General features: G+C 35.7%; 1 protein-coding gene across 1 annotated transcript in view; it reads right to left on the bottom strand.

The window, feature by feature from the left end:
- Positions 1–22838, bottom strand: part of ARHGAP42 (Rho GTPase activating protein 42) — a 145344-nt gene that overhangs the window by 96032 nt on the left and 26474 nt on the right. The window contains exon 2 of the mRNA XM_027900083.1: positions 14211–14306. Coding sequence (XP_027755884.1) covers positions 14211–14306 — 96 coding nt within the window. The remainder of the gene's footprint in view (positions 1–14210; positions 14307–22838) is intronic.

Below are 22838 nucleotides of genomic sequence, written 5' to 3'. Positions count from 1 at the left end.
CCAAAATCCCTAGAATTTCAAACACATGGTACAGCTCCACAAACAACTACACTAACATAATCAAATGAGAAATAAAGCTTGATGTACAATTAAGTGAATGAGGGAGAAGTGAAAAGGATAAAAATGCATTTATCTGAATCTATGCCTTATTAAAAATACAAGTCATTTATGCTCTAGTAATCTGGTTTACTGCATTAAAATCAACCCAGGGGTCCACAGGAAAAAAAACACGTATGTAACAAACCTTATGAAGTTTTTGCTATATACTTGTGTAGAGAATGTATCACCTTAAAACAGCATGTCTAAAGAAATTATTGAAACTACTCTATCAATCATTAACTTAATATTTAAATGTACAGGGTTATACTGTACTACTAAATGTTATACACAATTGGTATGACATCATCTACATTTAATGAGAAAAGGAAAACAAAGTGTATGACACATACAGTAGTTTAAACATGACCAATACTGAACTCAAAGACATAAAACCAAGTTTGGAAGATAATGTTCAACCCAAGACAGAATGGAAAGTTACTGCAGAAGACAATAAAATTGAATGCTCTTTTCGGTGAAATGGAGTTTTGGTTTAATTTCTATTTACACATACAGCCTTAAACAATGGGTAGGCAATTTTTAAATACTCTAAATGAAGCAACATTTTAAAGCAATATGAGCAGATACCACCCCCATCTTCAGATACATGACTGACAGCACCGAAAAAATATACATACAGAAATATGTCATTTGTTCTTATGACACCATGCTGTGAGAAAGGCAAAAATGTGCAAGACTGTCATCCTTGTATCTTCCTGATGCGGTTGAGGAAATGGCAGGACTGTGCTGCACATTGCTCCCAGCACACTTTGGCAGGAAGGTCAGTCAAGTACATCCTCCAGAAGTGGTCATATCTAGCACAGATGTGGTATAGCAGGCTTTGAATTCATGCTTGAGCAAAACCTCAACTAAAGTCTTCAAGGAAGTTTCTCCCAGTAAGACATTAGCGAATCAGAATTCAAGACGGACCAATGGCCCATAAGGAAGTTTTCAAAGGATTAACACTTGTTTACTAGACTTCAGTGGGAAAGCAGAATAAATGTAAAATCCGTGAAGGCTGGGAGAAGAGTCTTTCCTTTCCAATTCTAAAACTAAAGTAAATCTATTATTAAATACTTGTTAATTCACATTAATATTTCCAGAGCTTTTAATGATTAGCATTATTTGCAGCCACAAATGCTATTTCAAGCAGTTTTTCAAGAAATCCCAACATCAAATAAAATTTCCATCCTTCTTTCAGTGGCTTTATGCCATACGGAAAAAGTAGAGGAGGTGGTGGTGGTGGGAAGGGACAGTAGGTAGGAAAAGAGCAGCAACAGACAGCTTCCTAATCAGACAGAAAAAGCAAAAATTTCATATTAACACGGACAGGCCACAACAGGTATGAAGAGACAATAATCTGCTTTCTTGATACTTTCTACCTAAGTAGAACTCTAAATGTCATAAAAGCCACATAGGATCTGCAGTGTCTATTGAAAGGTAACTAAACTGGATATCTCAAAAGTACCACCATGATTGCAAGTTTTCAAATGCCAAAATGTAAACGCAAAGGAAGACTATCATAAAAGAAGACTCCCAAAGCCTGCCATTGTCTTTGTCTTTCAAATGTTGTCTATGCATTTAAATAGAGCCTTATTTTATACAACAGAGGTTTCCTTTACCACTGTCACAACCTGGAAGAGTTGTTATTGATTCTTGTCTTTCTTTTTTTCCTACTGAATTAAGCCTATAAAACATTAAAAGTGCACCATTATCTACAGCTTTAAATGGAATTACAGTTTAGCCCAATGGGATCAAGCTGAAGGATCAACACTTGAGTCTACAAACTGAAATAAAGAATAATTTGTACAAATTGCACAAAACATGTCAAATGTGCTTTAAGCTGAGTATTGGTGTCAAAGTATTTCAAAACTAGTGTTGACTGGACTCGAGTACTGGTGTAGTATGATTTAGAAAACAGTAGTGTAAGACAACTGCAACATACTCCTACAAAAAACAGCTGTTGTTTTTACTTTTAAACCACTTTTTCAGAAAAGCTGTGTATGGATAAGTAAATGTATGTCTGATAAATCTTCCCAATTATTGTTCAGGTTTTCATTTTTCTTTAGCTACTGCTATTTTTTTTGCTACTTCTACCCTAGGTCTGCTTTTCTCACTTTCCTAGTGGTAACATTTTTGGAGAAACTTCAGCGTGGGACAGTGAGCTCAGTGCCATAAGTAATATTTACTTGGAAAGCAGAAGAGAAGAAAAAATAGGAGTACAGTATTTTAAAACATTGTTTTTCTTACCTATTTTGTCCTCTTCTGAGTTTCATTCCCAAGATATTAGAGGAAACAGAGTAACTGCTTTCTATTGTTAAGGTTTAAGGTAATATTGCTTAGGTATTTATGTAAATTCCAGTTTGTAAGCTCACAGCATAACAGATAGGCTTTAACTTTAAGCTGAGTGTCGGTGTCAAAAGATTCCATTATGGAAAAAGAAGTGGGAATAGCAAGATAATTAATTATTCATTTATTCATGGAGTTTCAATCTCATTTAAATTTGAAAAATTAATATTAGATGTGCTGCCTTATCTTCCCCATTTGGTTTCTCTTACTTCCCTAATCTGGGTATCAAGTTTTATGGATCTGTAATAAGGGCCTCATGCATTCCTGTTGTCTGTGTTTACATTTACCACAACCTCCACAAGAACAGCAAAAAAACCCCAACTATTCGTACCTTTCTATAATACAATGAATTGTACTTCTGGTAGTAAAAGACATGGGCTGAAACAAAGATTCAAGTGTAGAGGTTTTAAAATTACATGGACATACCCCAACACAGACATATATTCGCGAAGTGACAACAATTTCTGCCAGCAGACATTGGTTTAAACTCACAGCCCAGATAACCATAAATTTCCTTGAAGACTTCCATCATGGGAAGCTACACAAAGGTAGAGACAACCCTGTCTGGTCTATATTGCTCTTGTGATAGAATCAAGACATTCTTCGAGCAGATCAAATGAAGCAATTTCAGACTGAATAAACAAACATCCTTACTATTTGCTCCATAATTTATCTGGTAAGTAAACTCTGCAAGGGCTTAATCCAGTGCTTTTTTTATCAATTAGCATCATGATCTTTCAGATTTTGATGCAATTTCTACCTGATCCAGATTTTAAACTTTCAGCTCTGATGAACTAAAAATTAAGGAAAAAAAAATTCCATCCAATTTCAAGGATGGTTTATCCTGACTTAAGACAGACATGACCATAAGAAAAATAAACAGTAACTATTGCTGTAAGAGTTAGATCCTCCCAGTGAGCACAACTTCCAGCACTAATTTTGCTTCCTGTGGCAATTCACTCCTTGAACTATGAGAAAAGGTATTTTGCTTATTTTTTTCCGTGTGCTACCTTACAAAAGTAAATCCACATTTGCCAAACACATCCATTATACATAAGGAAGAAAAAGTATAAGAGCAGAGAGACAGAGATGAAAAATGCCTGCTTTAAAGCTCCTGCAAAAAAATTACACGACTGCAAAAGCAAGAAAAATGACAAATTTAGGACTTTTATGCCCAAATTTATGGTTCAAGGACTATGTATTGTTTTCCAAATACGATCAAATCTTCCACTACATACTGGCAAGCAGAGAATTTTATCTGAGCACAGCTGCTGAAAAACATGTAACTAAAAGTAAACAAACTCCAAGTTTTCTCTCAACTCCATTTGAGTTAAAGCATTGTAAACTCAGAGCAAATTAAGTGGTATTTTGTCCTCCACATCATGATTTGGATATTGGCTCTCTGCAGTATTAGGACAGAGAGATGGTTGTAAGTGCTCAAAATTCCCCATGAAGACAAAACCAGCAGTGAAACTATCACAGATTCAGTAACAGTCTCCCTGCCTGACCTCCCCTGTTTTATGGCATTTGATGCCTGTATATGTTTTCAGGCAGTGTTCCTCATGAATAGACATTTTTAAGCCCTTCAACGACTAGCCATATACCAGGCACAAGCATTTGGGGTTTGTCACACTATAAAGGCAACACAGACCAGCAGAAGAGGCCAGCAACTCCACAGTAACTATGGCACCTCCTGTCTGAGCACAATACACGTGGGCCTCACAGTGCAGGGCAGCATGAGAACCATAAAAGGTAGCAAATCAAGATCTGAGCTTAATCAAGCCCAAAGCTCTGCAAGATGTGTTTGCAAGGACAGTATAACAAGTACATACCATATGAGGCAACTGGAATTTCGAACCAAAAGTATTTTCATTTTTCAAAACCTTAAGAGTAAATATAAGAAGGTATTTTATGAAGTTTTTTCCCTAAACATATGTAAAGCATAAAATGTGGGGCCACTATTAGAGGTAAAAATCCTTTTACAATTACAGAATTTTAGTGTAACAAACCTTTGTCAGGGTAACTATCTAAATTGAGTTACAACAGTATGATATTTGAGAATTCTTTGCTATAAAAAGTAGCTATCATGTCACAAATATTTAAACATACAAATACAAATCTTGTACAAGAGTAAAAACATTGCTTTTAGCCAAGACATCTACACTTTCCACTCCACTCCTTTTCAACAAAAGTCTACACAAAAAGCTACACGTTTATATACAAACTAAGAAGATTTGCAAGAATGCCAGGTTATCTTGAATTCAGAAGTTCACTGTCAGCACTTGTCAAAACACAATACTTGGAGAGATAACCTGAAGACATGCAATGTTACACAGTTTAAACGCATCCAATTACTTGACAGAATTTCAGTAAATTGCCATGCCCTACTCATGCAGAACCTCACAAAACAAATACAAGTAGAAAATTCTAAATGGATCAAGCAAGGGCAAAACATTTCATAGAGTCCTGGGAGATTTTAAAGTTTATAATGACTGTCTATTTAACAGCATGTGGGAACAATAGTAAGAACAAAACCAAAACAAACCCACACCCAACAGTTATTCAACTACCACCACTACACTTTTAATGCTTTATTAAAAATACAGCTGCAGTGTATCTACTCTGTATTTTTGTTCTATTGTATTTATAAAAGCAATACATATTTTGAAAAGATATCATTCTATTTGGAAATTCATTTATCGTTTGTAGCATGGATTCTTCAACACAGCAGGGATGTGGTAGGAAAAGCCCACTCTAGACTCTATTACTATAGCACCTCTCCCAAAAAATGGTATCCTTGAAGTGATAGTAGAAACATTTTAAATTATCTAAGCAATTTCTTCAATTTTCTTAGGAACATGGAATTGAAGGATCTCCCAGGCAGTCACTTGCTCTTACAGAGAACTGTATCAAAACCCTTCTACAACTTAGTAGTACTTTTCTTGTCTCTCCCTTTTACTCTTCTGAGAAGGAGTGGACTAGTCACAAGAAACATTCTATTTTTGCCATGCTCTCATATAATAAAGAGATAATGGTTTTAGATAAGTGTATCTCTATGCCACTACAAAATGGGGTTTTACATAATTGTATCTGCAAAAGAGAAATCAGCCTCTGCTTCCACCTGATGGAGCCACATGCACAGAAGTCTTGGGGCTGAGTTCCACAGCTGCAGAAGTCAGTAGGGTGTAGGGAATAATATTCAGTACATTATCTTTTGTTCAAAAGGAAAGAAGTGATCTTGAAGTGCTTCTGGAAACCTACTTTGTAACAACAGCAGCTTGAATAGGCCCCTGTTGAAAACTAACAACATAACCTGCTATACCATAGAAGTTCATTTAATCCAATTAATCTTTACCTCAACTGAATTAACCATTAACCTTTGACTTGAACAGATCCAGCTTCTCCAGAGTTGACGGATATCCTTCCTACTGTTAGACTAAGAACACCTCCAAAAACCATTGCATATTCAGAAATAGGTCATTTCAAGGGTAGATTCTGGTTAAAAAATTCTGATTTCAATCCTTTCTTGTTCTCCCCTCCACCCCCTTAAGAAGAATTGTGATATAAATTGACTATGAATGCAAATTTTTCATTCTAAGAAAAGAATTGCTACTTCAAGCTCAAGGTTTTTTCAATAACTAAATGACAGGACAATGTGGGAAACAACCACTGGGTGGGCAACATACAATGTTAAGCTGCAAAAGTAATATTTAATCATAGCATTCCATCAACAAAGGAGTTAGAAGTAATTATGACTACATTTCAGGCTTGCCAATCCCCAATTCTTCAGAGGCACATCCGTACTTCAAATTAAGGAATAAAACTCTGATATTTCAATCTTTCCAGCTGTACAAACCTTATCTGTGTGTGGCTCTTTGTGGGTGCTGAAAAAGGGGAAGTAAAAGGAAAAGCAATATATTCAGAATGCATCTGAGAATCATTAATACTGTTTTTCTAATTTGTAAAATTTAATGCATGTATTGCTTGAATGGTGAAACAATTTAATTAGGAAAAATATTAGCAAATACTTCAACAGATGTTAGGTTTGCTGTAATTACTTTGCTGAATTTAGGCCTACAAAGTGATCAAGGACTTCTTACGCTTAAAACTCTAATCCTTCACCTTACTTGTTCAAACCTAAAGACAAATATCTCAAAGCTGAGTTGACCAAACCACTACTAGTTTTTGAAAATGAGTTCCTATTGCCCAAGAGGGTAACTTGGTAACTTGACAACTCTAAAGTGTCATGCCTTTTTACTAGAAGTGTATTATATACAGCAACAGTACATATCAGTTATTTTCAAAACAAATATGTAAAGCAATTCTCTAGTCCTCAGACTGTCTCCCCACAGGCATTCATACTTTCACTGGAATGCCCAGCTCCAGAAATAATGAAGCTAAGTGATAATGGAGGGAAGAAGAGGTATATTGAAGGCGTGGGAATAAGGGCAATAAAGTAGAATACATCTATAAAAATCCAGAAGATCAAAGTATTAATGAGATACACAAAAGCCACTTCATCTTGATCTGTGAGTGGTACGGACTTGTCCATTCATCTAGTCAGCTGTTCAAATCAAATGTTTCCTCTTTTTAACTCCTTAGCAGAATGCACCAGGATAACCAAAGTTATTGCTGTCCATTGCCTGCCTCCATCTCTTTGCGAACAGCATGTGCTCCAAGGTAAGTGGCATCGGAAACATCACAGTTTTCAGTCCAATACAATAAAATGAACTAACATAAATTTTAGACTGCCTTAGCACAACAGAATGCAAACTGCAGTGACTTAGAGGAGCTCCTACTTCACATTCAGCTACTCTTGACAGAGAAGGGTAGGACAGACAGGAATGCAGTAACTGCATCAATCACATCAATCTAATTTTTTTCCATCTGAATGCTCATTTTATGGTAAACAGGAAATGGAGCATGCAAATTCTAACAACCTTCTGATAGGTATCTTAGAGAGGAAGAAAAAAACAAGGACTGTGTTGTTGATCTTATTTTACCTTTTCCTCCTGAACAGATGAAGGTCTACTGCAACATTATTTTATTTCCTGCTTTGTCAATCTCATTTGACCTTTCAAAGCAAGGACAAGAGCTCTGGGCTGGACCAACAGAATGAGAGTCTTCACTTTCTGATGCAGATGTTGTTTTGAAGCCTTGATAGGATCCCAGCACTAGCAAAAATCACTCATTTCTTAGAGTCAAGAAACAATAGTGTTCCGGAAATAGGTGACATTTGTTTAAGTTGTCAAATATGCAACAGGGATTAAAAAAAAAAAAAAAAAAAAAAAAAAAAAAAAAAAAAAAAAAAAAAAAAAAAAAAAAAAAAAGGTAGGAAGAGAAACAACAGATTTTAAACAAACCCGTTAGGCATTTCACACCCTTATTGCGCTGACATCCTCCCATAATTTGTTACTGTTTAACTTTTGTAGATAAAAATAGTCCAATAGCAGTACCAAAGAAGCCTGTTCTGTGATCTGACAAGTAGCTTATGCAAAGTAGCTGTGAAAGTCACCTAAAAAGTTAATCTTAAAATTCATTCTTCCAGCTGGAGGCAAAAAGAGCTGGAAAATGGAAGCAGCTAATTACTGTGGAAAAACAGCATCCAATCTTTCTATGCAAATTCACTCTTCATTGTAAATAGCTTTTTAGTCTAATTCAGGACTCAACCCTTCCCCACCCATCTAAAATAAACACATCTTTTGTAAAAACACTTGTCTCTAATATGTTCCACAAGGTCAACAAGCTCAAGCATTAGAAATGTTATTTGGATGATGCCTTTGCTAAAAAAATCCACCCCTGGAACTCTACCCTCAAGGTGGTGGCAAGATCCTGTTCTTTCTTTGATTGGATAAGGCAGTATAGACCTGACATGCTGGAATTAATTTTAGGCTCATTTGGTATTTGGTAATTCCAATCGGAAACTCATTTACAAATGGGAATTCAGTACAAAGGAGGTAGAATATTAACTTCAAGAACTTTCTTGAACATCAAAGCTAACCTCAAGTGATTAAGGAGGTGACCTGCAAGATATCCAAGTGATTCAGACAGTAGGTGGCTAAATGGCAATTAATAAATAATTCAGAAAGAGCTAGGCAAATTCAAGAAGCCATTACACACCACAAAAAATAACAGCTTGAAATCATGAGTAGCCTGACTGCTACATTCTCAGATTCCTGACTAACCTCCTAAAGACAGTGTCTTAACTTGGAGACTTGCAATGTCCACAGACTGATTGTCAAGACTTCTCTCCACACACTGTAGGCAGACCTAAAGCTCCAATACAATTTTTTTGTTGTTTTAAATTTATTTCAATAGAGCATTGTATGTAAAAGTTTGTACCATTAAAAATGGAATTTGGGACCTCAATGTCAATTAAACTTTCACGTTGTTGCATGAGTTGGGGGAAACTGTCTGATTTCTTTTTCTCTTTTTTTGTGTAGTTTTATACATGTATATCCCAGGACAGCAGGACAGCTCTATGCTGCTTTGAATTACGGGATGCTTGTCCTCTAACAGCTCTCCAAGAAGGCAAAGTAAATGCTGACTGGAAAGCACTGTGTATGTGGATGCTCACTACAAGAAAATAAGAAGACAGCTTCTGGTATCATTAGTCAACTCAAACAAGAGAGGATTAAGAACATAGCGTCGGACTCTAACAAACAATTACTATTTACATTTTGCATTTGTTTGTTTTTGAGTTCTCTCCAGTTGATTTTTCAGTTCAACCCGAAATTAACTGCTGTACACAACATAGCTGCTGAGTATGAGCTAGCAGTTCTGTAGATGGTTAGCTGCTAGCAATTTAACAAACCCATGAACAACCTGAGGTGTGAGTCAGCAAAGATCACATGAGCCACAATTGCTAGCAGTAAGAGAAGAATTCAGTTCCCACAAGAAAAGATAACGTTTTAGAACTTTTGACCTATTCCTTGTGGTTTAATTAATAATGATTTCATAGATTGTCATAATACTATTACATTCTTAAATTAAACATCTGATGCTACCTGAAACATCCGTCATAATATATTCTCTTGACGGGGAAAAAAAAATTCAAAAACAGCAGTGACAGAATGAATTACATGTGCCTTTCAGTCCTTTTTCCTAAACAGCATATGCTAATAAAAAACAGATACTAAAACAAAATGTCAGAATATCAGAATGTGTGTGTCTGCCTTGTCTGCTTTTGATTCTGAACGTGGTCTTATAATGCTAATATTAGATCTCACTGATATATAATTAGCTATGCTACAAAATAGAAACAAACTTGTTAAAGGTACAAGCGAGAATTCCACTGAGTTAATAATATTTATTGTTTTCATCTCTAGCAGCCACAATCCAGATAACACAAACAGAATAAAAGAGGATCAAAACAAGGAGTTTCCTGGGGAACAATTCAGGTGACACAAGTTGGATAATACTGAAGAGGAGCTGGGCAAACCTTCTCCTTGTAAAATTTATTCCTGCAAAATTTATACTGAAGAAAAAGACACATGATCATTAAAAACACAGTTTTTGCACCCATCCCATCTGTGTAACATTCCAAGTAACCTATAAGGTTTGAAACATGAAAAAAACATTTGTCTCTTTTACACAGAACCCTCACTGGGCATGACAAATGACTGACCTCCTTGACATTCACTGTCAATCTGAAGTATTTAATTTTTTGTGCAAAATATTGTTTGCAAGGGGGGCTTAGGGTAAGTGCACAGAGGGTGATGAGTCTAAAAAGAGCAAATGGCAAAGTGTTATCAAGTCTTGGTGTTTCAGTCTGAGGAAAGCACAGTTGTTAGGTGAGGGAAGCAGCATCCTCTTCTCAGAGAAAGTTAGATCCAATCTTCAGTATTAATGATTCACTGTCATTCATCATGTTATTTTTGCTTTGAAGTTGTTACTTCGGCAAAACTTTTCAAAGGCACAAAAAACAGTTATAGCTTGGCTAAATCACATGCAACTGGAGCTAATAACCATGATCTGCTATCAAACAGTGTGGCCTTTGCATTTCTACAGATCACATGCTTCCACATGCATTCCAAAACAGAGAAAGAAACAACACTAGCAATTGTTGCTAGCTGGTTTATTTTTTAATGAGAAGAGCTAGTAGAGCTGGTGAGCACTGTTTCTCAAACCAAATGTGCTGGCAAAAAGCTGAAAAACTGAAAAAGCTTGTTATAGTATAAATCCTTTGATGTTCAAAGCTAAAAAAAAACCAAAAACAAAACAAAACCAAAAACCCAAGAACAAGCCAGCCTGCTTACCCAAGAAAGTCAGAGGAATTGCTTCCAATTCATGCATAAAATGATGCTAAACTGGGTATGGTATATCTGAAAGTGGCTATGTAGATAAATCTGGATAACTTGCAACAATATAGAAAGACTACCTAAACTGCATTATATAGCCACACAGATTTTTTTTGTCAAAGAAGAATACTTCTATGGAAGAATTAAACATTTGTAAATAAAAAGTAAGAAATCATCAAAATTAGAATTAAAATATAGGAAATAAACCAAAAAAAATAGATCACTGGATTCAGGAACAGATGGATTAAAATAAATATGAAGAACACCACCATAATTTTGTTTACATGGAGTGTGTCATGAAGCTTAAATAAAACTACTTCTCATGTATTCTGTGTAAAGGGCTTATTGGAATAGATGAGTTGTATTGAGAGAGCAACTAAAAAGGCACAGATTACAGGAAATGCAAATAAAACTGCTGCTATTAGATCTCAGGTTGGGGAAAAAAAAAAGAAAAAAACTTGTGTTTAGTTACTAAACAGAGACCTCAAGCTCTAGTATTGCCCCAAAATAAGCTAATGGAACTATCAAATCGGTTACAAAAATTTATTACTGGTAAGGAAAAAAAAAGAAAAGAAAAAAATCCACTTAAATCACTTATATTTAATTCTGAAATTATTATTATAATATAACATATTATATATATAATTCTGAAAAAAAGGTGAAACTTTTCTTTTAAATAATCCCATCCTGACAAAAATCTTATTCAGTGGATGAATTTCCAATGGTAAGGTGGATACGAGTGTATTTTCAATGCTAAGCTTGAAATACCAAGTAGCCCCTATATTAACCCACTATGTATACGGTGTTTTATTACAAAATTTATTGAGTCAGAATATCATTGCACTTCCCAGTGAACTTCCCAGAGGCCTGTTCAGTTGAAGACATTCTTTTAAAAAAGGAGGTAAAGGCAGAAGGAGGTACAGAGAAGGATTCACCTATACAAAGCTGTCTTTGATGATAAGCAAACATCTAGCTTGTTGGGGCATGTTAAAAGTATGGATAAATTCTAGGTCACTGCTCTAGGGAGATCAAAAATTGAGCCTTACCCTATAAAAGCTCTGTTAGACTTGAATTTGATTTCTGTCAGTTTACCTTTTACTCTTACAAACTTCTTTGATGTACATGACAATCCATCAGGCCAGTGGTGCTTTAGAAGCTAGAAATCCCTTCTTTGAAGCTTCAAGTGAAATAAATCAGCTGTCAAACTTCATGAACTCTGTTTTTTTCCTAAATAGTTTTAAATGTCTGTTTAATGTCCAAACAAAAAAAATGTCTTTTCTTTGTTACATTCAGGTTACAAATAAAATGAATGTTGTCACTGTCCTCAATCACCTCATTTTAAATGTAAAACCTTATTTCTTTAAACAAGTTATTGACCAAATCTATGACATATAACTGAGATACTGCAGATTTAGTTTAAAAATATGTACCATGTAACTTGAACAGCCAAGAAATAATATGTTGAATGCCAAAGAGTACATACACCATTTCTTTGTCTCTTTCCAAGCTTGATGCACTTCAAGAATGTATGCAGTTTTATACCTGAGTAGCAGCAGCTCAGTGATTTCATTATCCTAGTTTTACATGTCAGTAAAACCAAACCTCCCCTCCCACCACCTTGCCAAAAGCTAGTGGGTGGCAGTGAGACAGTGACCAAATACTAGTCATCTGTGATGACAGTCTTCTGACTATGGCAATGTTGTAGGGTGAGGATGAGGCAAACCCTGCAGGTGAAAACAACCAGCTCAGACCTTGAATCCAATGGCTCAGTCAGGAAAAGGAAAAACTGATGGGAAAGGAGACTTGAAATTAGATTATAAAAAGAGATATACTTGATGTGGTGGATTGACTTTGGCTGGATGCCAGGTGGCCACTCAGCTACTCTATCACTCCCAGACAGACAGGGGAGAGAGTGAGATGGAAAACAACTCATGGGTACAGATAAGGCAGTTTATTAAAGCAGAAGCCAGGGGAGAGCTTGTGCATGCAAGAGTAAAGCAAAAGATAACACGGTTTATTCTCTACTTTCCATGATCAGCAGTGGTCGGACACTTCCAGGGCTTCAGCACATGTAATAGTTCCTCAGCAGGCAGCCACTGGAGCAATGAATTCCTGCCTTCCTGCTCCTTGCCTTAGCTTTTATATCTGAGTTGAAGTCATGTGGTATGGAATATTCCCTTGGTAAATTTGGGTCAGCTGGCCTACTTGTGTCCCCTCCCAGTTGCCATCAGTTGAGGAAGGAATGTTACAGTACTGGTGCTGTGCTCAGCAGTAGCCAAAACAGAGGTGTGTTATCAACACCCTTCTAGCTACCAATGCAAAGTACAGCACTGTGAGGGCTACCATGTGGAAATGAACACCATCTCAGCCAAATCCAATACAATTTGAAAAAGGCTAAATCCAAGTTTCTTCTCTGCATTACATAGAACTTTTTTAAAAAAATGCTAACAAACTCTAAGTTCCCTCTTGTACTGCCAAATTATTTATTTTTAGAAGCCTACTACTCTTTAAGAATCATGTTACTTCCTCTCAGATGTTTTGGGAGACACATGGGGGCCATGTGGTATGTAAGATTCATGACACTGCAATTAGCCATTCTTAAAATGGATTATAATCCAAATTTCTTACCAATGCAAGTTAGAGCACACCAGCTGCTGTGCTACTACCCAAAAGCATCACTACAACCACAGCAATGCCTTGCAGTAAAGACTGGCTGCATTTCTGAACCCTGGAAACGTTTCCAGGATTAGTCTGTTGAGGGAAGAATATTTTGATGACAGTAAAGAGGCTTATGCTGAAGATAAGTTATGCTCTTCAGTTCTGCAAATGCAAAATTTCTGTGTGTGCACAGAGAAGGAACATTAAGCAGCTAGTAAATTTTACTGGCAAAAGTTCAGACAACTATATACTTAGGAATGCACAAGTTGTAAAGAACGTACTCCTCTTTTGGACCCTTAAAGACTTCCTGTGTCTTATTAGGCACTTAGGCGGTTTTTTTTTGCAGCCTTATGTTACATCATAGGAAATTTGTGTACCTTTTAGCAACCCACTGAAAACTGCCTGAAAACACAAAAATAGCACCAGAATTTAGAGGATTCACGTTGACTCAGCTGACAAAAGTACTGTTGAATACTTTCCTCTACAATAAACTAAGCTGTGTCATAAACACATAATTTTTGACATGTATTTTTAAAGACTTGCATGATTTCTACTTACTGAGCTTTTTCTATTTTTGTGACATTCACCACTAAAAAGCAACTGTGAACTGCTCCACTATATTTCTGATAACATATTATATATGACATATTATATATAAAAATATATAAAATAACATTAGATATATAAAACTATATTATATTATATAATATATATCATATAAACATATATATACATATGATAACATATTATACATATAAAAAAGCAGTATAAAAATGTTACTGCAAACAGAACACAGAGTGTACTTACCAATATTAATTTCATCATCTGTTTCAGCATCTCCAATACACTCAAACTGAAAATCTTGTAAAGACTGTGAAAATTTTTGCACTGCTATGGATAAATCTAGAATTCAAAAAAAAAAAAGAAAAAAAAAAGAAAAAATAGAAAATCAGAATTACTCCACTACAACTTCCCTGGACCAAAGTTTCATGCATTTCTTCATTAAGTATTTTTTCTGCTTACCAAGTTTCAATCTAGTATGTTTTTTGGACAGTAACCTCATCGAAAAATCACCATCACCACTTCAAAATCAAAGTACCTGAGATATCTCAGACACTTGTGAAACATGCTGATGCCAGATTTCAAACATTAATACAGGTATTATGTTGGCAACTGAAGAATTATAGTACTTCTTGAAGAAAAAGAAATTGGTATAAGAAATCAATGTCTAGTGATAAATTGCATATGTAAGTAGACCACTGTTTAAAATACTGAAAGATTAGTTTGCACATTAAAATATAGCTCATGACAATTTTTTCATTAACATTATCAGAATAATTACATTCTAATTATTCTGACACATAAAACCTTATAATATTTAATGTAAAAGCTTTGCAAAATTAAATTGGAGAGAAAAAAATAAACCACAAGTGCTCGAAAATCAACTAGCTTGTCCGTGGATTATGAGCATTATTTTTGCTGAATTACACAAAGCAATCCAAACTTTATAGCAAAATATTTCATTATAATTGTAGACAACAAACACAAATAAAGAATATCAATGTAACCACATAAATCTGTACTGTCCTTTTTTTTTTTTTTCTAGATATGCTAATAGTACATGCAGAGATGAATGTGATAATGAATGAACTTGGTCAAGACTTAAAAACATCATCAGTCCAGATGAGCCCAAAAACGAGCAAAAACTTTCTACATCCTAGAGGCTGTATCTGTGGTATCTAATTTGATGTTGGGAAAACTGGCAATTAAGATTCTGATATCTGCTAAATATAAGTAAAATTTATGGTAAGGATAAATTATGAACAAAAGCCAATTTTTAAATTCTGTTTCGAAAGCGTTACATATCTGTCTCCATCCTTGGGGATGTTCAAAAGCCATCTGGACATGGTCGTGGCCAACTAGCCCTGCTTGAGCAGGGATGTTGGACCAGATGACCTCCATAAGTCCCTTACAAGCTCAGTTATTTTGTGATTCTGTGATTTCTTTAACCCTCTGTTATTATAAAGCCATAAATATTCATTTACTCAATGCTGGACACAAAATCAGAAGACTAACCTATTTTCAGGCAGGGATAAAACCTTGTGAACACTACCACACACATACAACCACAAAACATCATTTAAATTTAAACAATCTCCAACAGTAACAACCATTCCCATATCCTAAACGAAATAACGGTTGAAAAATCTTTCAATCACCTCCAAAAACGAATCCACACAGTAAGGCAACTGATTTCTTTTTTAAAGGCAACCACTATCAAGTAACAGAATCCCTACCAGGATTTTGCCATAACCCTGTATTTATTCAGTGCCTTGGTCCTTTTCTATTTTTACATGCAGTTATAGAGTACATTAGTCTAACAAGATAATCATTGGTCTTTAGACAATACAGACATGAATACATTTTTTATTGTATTAGTAAGGAATTCAATATGTTTACCTAGTAAATCACTAGGGTGTAAAAAATTGGTTAAAAAATTTTGTATCTTTCAGATAAATTGCATGGAAAACAGAAAAGAACACATCCTTACTGCATCCTTACTGAATATTTCTTACTGTGCTGTATACAAAGGTTATACTATTAAATGTATTAAAAGATTAGATGCTAAACATAGTGTTTCCTACTATTGCATAGATGAAAAAAAAAATCTTTATAAGCTGAAGCACCACATTTTATGCAAATACAGCATCTATGATAACTAAGTAAATAATTGTTCTATAGCTGTTAGAAAGCTCTAAACCTGAATTTGTTCACAGCAGGAAGTTTTAAATTTAAAGGGAAGAAACACAGTTTTATTGTTGGCTATTTCACCAGGTTACTACAATGAGTCCTAAATTCTTGTACAAACTGCTGTATACCAACTGATGCCAAAAGGAATTAAGGAATTAAGATGACTGAATTAAACAGATTCTGTATTGCAAGTGCACTGAAATGTAAAAATTACCTATCGCTAATAGGAATGCAGATTTATTTCCTCTGGACAATCTCATGGACTGCCCACAATGAGAGAGGCATGGACTTTCCCCTATAACTCTTCCACATGTGCAGGGTTCAGTGGAACAAATGTCAAGGGAAAGGAAAACACGTAATTAAAATATCCAAGGTGGAGTCTCCATTTTCTATCCTAGTTTAGTGATCCATGATGTCAATTTTCCTTTCACTGTGCCAGCAAATCAGACAGTGCTTATACATTTTGAACCTGAAGGAAGCATATTTAACCTACCTCATAGATTGTGTAGGAAGAATGTAGTAAATAATTATTAGATAATTTGGTAAAATCATTCAGAATTATTCCATTTAGAGATGTCTCCCTCTATACGAGACCTATCTTAATAGCTTGTAAGGATTAGAAGATAACATAAGATTAGGACTGTTCAATGTAGCAAAGAATAAACTGAAGTTCCAAGATCAAATGTTTCCTGTGACACTAATTTACACATACTGTAAAGAGTTAATTTAACCTGAAAACCTAAAAAATACTATTATACAGAAAATGTCACCTTAAGCAGCCTCCTAGAGACTGGAATAAGAATTACTGTGCAAGAACTCAAAGTTAAACATTGCAGTTGAACTTCCATCATTGGACCAAGAGGTGTAATTGGTTATATTTATCAATTTCTTTCTTAGGAACATCATAACTTTAAATGGTTACAAAATTTACCTAGTCACAGGAAGAACCAGTTGTGCAATAAGCAGATCTCCTTTAAGAGATATGAAGATACAAAACTGAATTAAAAAAAATTTAAGAGCAACTTGTCTACAATCAAGAAGAGGTAAATGATGGATAAAAAAAAAATGAAAAGAGCAAGGAAATGGAGGAGAGACATTACCCAGCTCCACAAGATGTCACTTATCACTGTATATCTCAAAGTCTTAATGACACTAAGAGCCCTGAATACAAGCTGCTGCTGCTGCCTCTAGACTTAAGAAGGTAAATCATCACTCCAAACAAATCACCTTTTTGGCATCTGCAAGTTATGTAACATAATAAGAGTTACTCTTACTCAACATGAACATTGTGAAGTCATGTCCCTCTTTCCATTGAATCCACATGAACTAGGATATTTCACTTAGCCTATGACAGAAATTTTCTTCCAAGCAGCGACAAGTGATCTTCTAAGTTACTATAAAAACCTCACCAGCTTTATTGACTAGCAGTACATGCCTATCAGCCAGGGAAGGATGGCTGCTCAAAAGCCGCAAAGATACCATAAACACTGACCTTGCTCTTCTGCCCTTGCAGGCACTCAAATAAAGTAATGTCTCTGAGTACTAGCAAACGAACGAAAATGCACTCTGATATACCTCGTTCACCTAGAGAGGTGAACTCCTAAGCAGCAATTCTGTTAACGTGTTTTCTGAGAGTACTCACCTCTACCTTTTATTCCCTGTTTTTCCTGATTCCAAAGAAGGATCCAGTTCAGTTTTGCTGTGAGGCATATACTCAAGAGTAGCCATCTACACACTACTTACAGTCAGTGGAAGGAGATAACTGAGACAGAGTTCCCTGTTTTAGTAAGGGCTGCAGCAAGTCAACTGGCCAATAAGACTTTTTTTTTTTAGGAGTTTTGACAGAGAAAGTACTAAAGAAGCATACTACAGTGTGGCAGGAAGCCATAAAAGGATAAGTGCAGCTTAACAACAAAGTAATGTAACACTAGTATTAAATATGGATACATATAATACCAACCATCAGTATCATAGTGCTAATGAAAGAATCAAACCAAAGTCATCATCCATTCAGGAAAGTCACCAAGGAATCATGAAATGCACTACTGCTTTGTAACTCTTCCTAAAGTTTTGTATTTTTGATTAATCTGCTTAACACATAGTTATTCAATTAAAAAATGAGAAAACCCCCCTGAATTACTCTAGAAGTCAGGTTATTTTAGGATTTCCTTTGTTTAAAATTGCCAAAAATGAGTATTTAATTTAACCTGTAATATATTATCTTATTTTAAGCATCAGACAGGACCTTACAGGTGGATATAGGGTGATAAAACTATGATCCAGACCTTTTGTATTACTAGAATTGTTCAACTTTCTTGTCATAGATTTGTTAAACAGATCATAAAATAATTTCTTATATAGAGCCTTGAGGAGGAGAATGAGAGAACAACACATTGCAACAATGTGATGAAATGATGGATGCTGTTACCCGAAGTATGAAAAAATGAGCGTATGTTTTGGCACAGCATATCACAATAAGAATCAAGTCCTTCAGACAAGGACATCTGACAAGATTTCTACAAGTTGATAAGCACAATCAATTTTTTATTGGGCTGGGGAGGCTGTCATGTGTTTGGTTTTGCCAGTCTAGGGTCTGAAAAAAGAGAAGAAAGCCCAAGCTTTGGATAGGGATCAATCAATCTACAAAAGAAGAAATTTTATGCACTTGCTAAGGACTCATATCCCTTCCCTAGCAGCAGCCTGAAAGAAACTGTCCTCAGCAAATACATCAAAGCCAAAGTCTTTCCACTTGTTTGCTTACAAAGATGACTTCATTAGCAAACGGAGTTCCAATAACCAACATTCTTCCTGACTGATGTCAATCATCCTGGAAAAGCTTGGTATCATTCCCTGGGTTAATAAAGAAAAACAGCAGTTGAAACCTAGCGAGAAAATTAAACATGCCTAAGTGAACTCCTGAGCGCCAGCTGGAATGCAGTAAATGGGACTTCAAACAACAGACGCTCTGGCTAATATAGTAACAGCAACATATCTGTCGATCTGACACAAAGCTAGTTATTATCACATGGCTTCAAAGACAGCAGAAGCAAAGGGGTGATGGTTCAGCTGGCAGGATATTAGAGACAATTCTTCAGTCAGCTGAATTTCAGGGCAGTTGAAGACTTAGAAAGAAGACCACGTACGATCATCTTTGGTGTTCCAAATCTTAAAGGAGTATGTTTCCAGTACCAGATATGACCAGACACACTGCGGTGCCACGCTTGATGAGCTATTGCATTTGGTAATGCACTGACATTTAAGTTTATTAAAACCCAAGCTCTCAACAAAACTGAACATTAAGGCACCGTAACACGTAAATAAAACACAGCAGAAACTGAATGATATTTCAGAGTACTTGATAAGACAGCATGCTACTATGCAGAAAATCATTTATTTAATTCACTGACTTCTACGCCTCAGTACCTGAAAATGAGTTATCATTGTTATTTTTTTAATTCTTTTACAAATAAATTTATTTTCTTGATTTATTTCATAAGCAACTTGCATCCCATAAAAATTTCTCTGGCTAAGTTATCTAAACATTTAAAAAAGCAGTTTTATATCAGAGATATTATCATTGTGAAACAGCAGCTACGAGCATGATTTGCAGTGTTCTCACCACACTAATGTCAGAAGGAAGCATGTAAAAATTCATACAAGTGAAAAAAAGGCTTTCAGTATTAAAAACACAAACCTGTAAAACACTATTTATTCAGAAAAATACTTGTGCAATACATGACTCCTTAAATAGTTCATAACATGCTTCTTTACAGTGAAGATGAACAGGGAACTTCCTTGGCTTTGTTATTTTACAAGAGAATGAGCTTCAAGGATATGAGCTATATCAACAGCCAGAAATAAGCTGGAGGAACAAGAACACCCCACTGAGAAGCACTGAACTTCAACAGCTTCTGTGTTTGCTACAGTCAATTTGATTGTAAGTAGAACATGTCACAGTGGGACATCTTTTTTCCACATCATAGACTGTAAACACAGCAGCTGGCAGTACAATTACATTTAGGCAGTATGAATGATGAAGCAGTTAAAAGCAGTGATCATACAAGATAGCATACATCACTACTATATTTCAAATTACATTATTTCAAACATACACAGTAGCAGGTCAGCACAAATAAGAGGACCTGTAAAGGTCTTTCAAATTAGCCCAGTAACAACCCCGAGCATGGGAATGCTGGCGCCTATGTCAGTAATGAAATTAACTCCTTCAANGGCAGGCTGGCACAGAGTAGAGACTATGTTCCAGGGGCTGATGGAGCGAATGCTGGCCACGTGCCATAATGCCTTCTAAAGAATCCACAAGAAAAGACCACGAGGGAATACAGAATCCAGTGCCCACTGCCAAACATTTTGCAGCTCTAGGGCCATTGCTCTGTATTGACACAGTCTTTCATTATCACTTTCAATGAACTCTTTATCCCCTTTACTGCCAGCTTCATCAGTGTATATATTCTTTGCCAACTTGCTATTCATGGAACAATAATCAGCAAGTAAAATAAGCAACTCCCTATCCTTACAGTCTCACACCACTTGTCCACCTTAGGCCCTATGTCTTGCTCTTAATTTCAGGGAAGCTAATTTCTTCTCACAATCTCCAGGGAAAGGACATCAGGAAAATATGTCAACATGTAGCCCATGCATTGCTGCATTCCTGTGGGATTACATAAGGCACTATAGCAGTGTGAAATTCTTCAGTGTCGTTCTCTTAGCCATGAATATTTCCATGAGAAAAATGCACAATTTACTTTCCCATTCAAGTAAGAACTGAGAAATCCCCTTGATCAAACGCAGCAAAATCCCCACTTTCTTAATACTATGATTCAAAAGCTATTGAAAAGTCTGTATGTTCTATAAACTTCATAGCTATTTTTACCAACATTTTTAAGTCACAAGTTCCTCATGTTAGAAACTTGTGCAGTACTTTGGATAATCTTAGTATTTCTCTATGGTTAAAAACTAAATCCAACACAGTCTTGAAGATACTCCAAGAACGGAACACTGACATTTAATGAAAAGGGGATTTTTACGCCACATTCGCATGCTTACTTGATAAAAACATACTAAAACTTCCCTTAAACATAACTGTTGAACCCAATAATATACATACAAAGGACAATGTTGGTAATATTCCATCCCTCTCTTCACTGTTTCTCTCCTAACCCCCACTCACTTCATCTGTAGATGCGGGGACCTAACCTCATTCACATAATCAGAAGAACAGAAAGAAATGAACTTTAGTTTAGTACGCAAAAGCTGTAATATCTATAAAAGAGCTAACTTGTTTTGACTTTTCATAATTAGAAATATATGAAAGAATGAAAAATGCAACTAAAAATGTATAACCATCACCGAGGAGGACAGATCTGCTTCTCTAAAATTAAGGTATATATATACTTCCTAGCTCTTTACCATATTTACTGGTGTAATTTTATTTTGTTTCAATACTCTCACATTCTTGTATTTTATTTCTCATTATCTCATTGTTACAAAATTCAATATTTTACTTTATAACAGTTTAAAAGTACTGCTGCATTTGATTGGAAGACAAACTGACTACACAGGGAATTGTCACAGCCTAAACCTTCCAGTCATCAAACTATATTCACAGAATTACATGTTACAAGTAACTAATCATATGGTTAAAAGCAGAACAGAAAATGTTACTTTGCTACCACTGCAATTTTTTACAATATTTTCCCACAAATACTATTAAAATTTTCAGAAAGCATTTGGTTTCATTTTGCTTCTGAAATCGTAAAGATTGGCTGTAGCGTATAACTTAGTACTATTCCTAGTATATTATTATATTTTTATAAATCACATTCAATCAAAAAGTTTCTATACAATGACAGTTTTGCAGATATGCTTATTTTCATCCTGCAAGCTTTTTGGCCAAGATCCACTGCAAGGATTCCAATATTTCTAAGACTGGAATATTCCAAAATTTTTTCTGTCTTAGAGAAAAATAAATATTTGAAAACAAGCATATTTCTCTGCTTTTTTCTCATTCTCAAATAATTGAATACTAGCACTAACTCATCTGCGCTCTTTCAGTATTGTCCCTTACTTACGAAGAATTCAGGAAGACAGCTAGATCATGCAGAAAGAAAATCAGGGATGCAAAAGTGCAATTTGAAGTTAAATTGGCCACTTCTGTTAGGGATAACAAAAAGTCCTTCTATAAATACATTAATAACAGAAGGAGGGGCAAAGAAAACCTCCATTCTTTGATGGACTTGGAGGGAAACATAGTTAATAGAGATGAGGAGAAGGCTGAGGTACTTAACACCTACTTTGCCTCAGTTTTTACCAGTAAGACAGATGGCCCTCAAGGCAATTGGCCTCTGGAGCTGGTAGACAGAGATAGGAAACCAAATAGCCCCCTTGTATTCCGGGAGGAAAGAGTTAATGACTTACTGAGTCATCTGGATCCTCACAAGTCTATGGGACCAGACGGGATCCATCCTAGGGGAATGAGGGAGCTGGCAGAAGAGCTTGCCAAGCCGCTCTCCATCATCTTCCAACAGTCCTGCTCACTGGGGAGGTCCCAGATGATTGGAAGTTGGCAAATATCACCCCAATCCATAAAAAAGGATGCAAGGCTGACCCTAGTAACTACAGGCCTGTCAGCCTGACCTCGGTGCCTGGCAGAGTTATGGAGCAGAT

The sequence above is a fragment of the Empidonax traillii genome, unplaced genomic scaffold (assembly GCF_003031625.1).
Source record: "Empidonax traillii isolate 1590-97213 ecotype Southwest subspecies unplaced genomic scaffold, ASM303162v1 scaffold706:size701851, whole genome shotgun sequence".
Taxonomy (NCBI): domain Eukaryota; kingdom Metazoa; phylum Chordata; class Aves; order Passeriformes; family Tyrannidae; genus Empidonax; species Empidonax traillii.
This window is presented reverse-complemented; position numbering and strand designations above follow the sequence as displayed.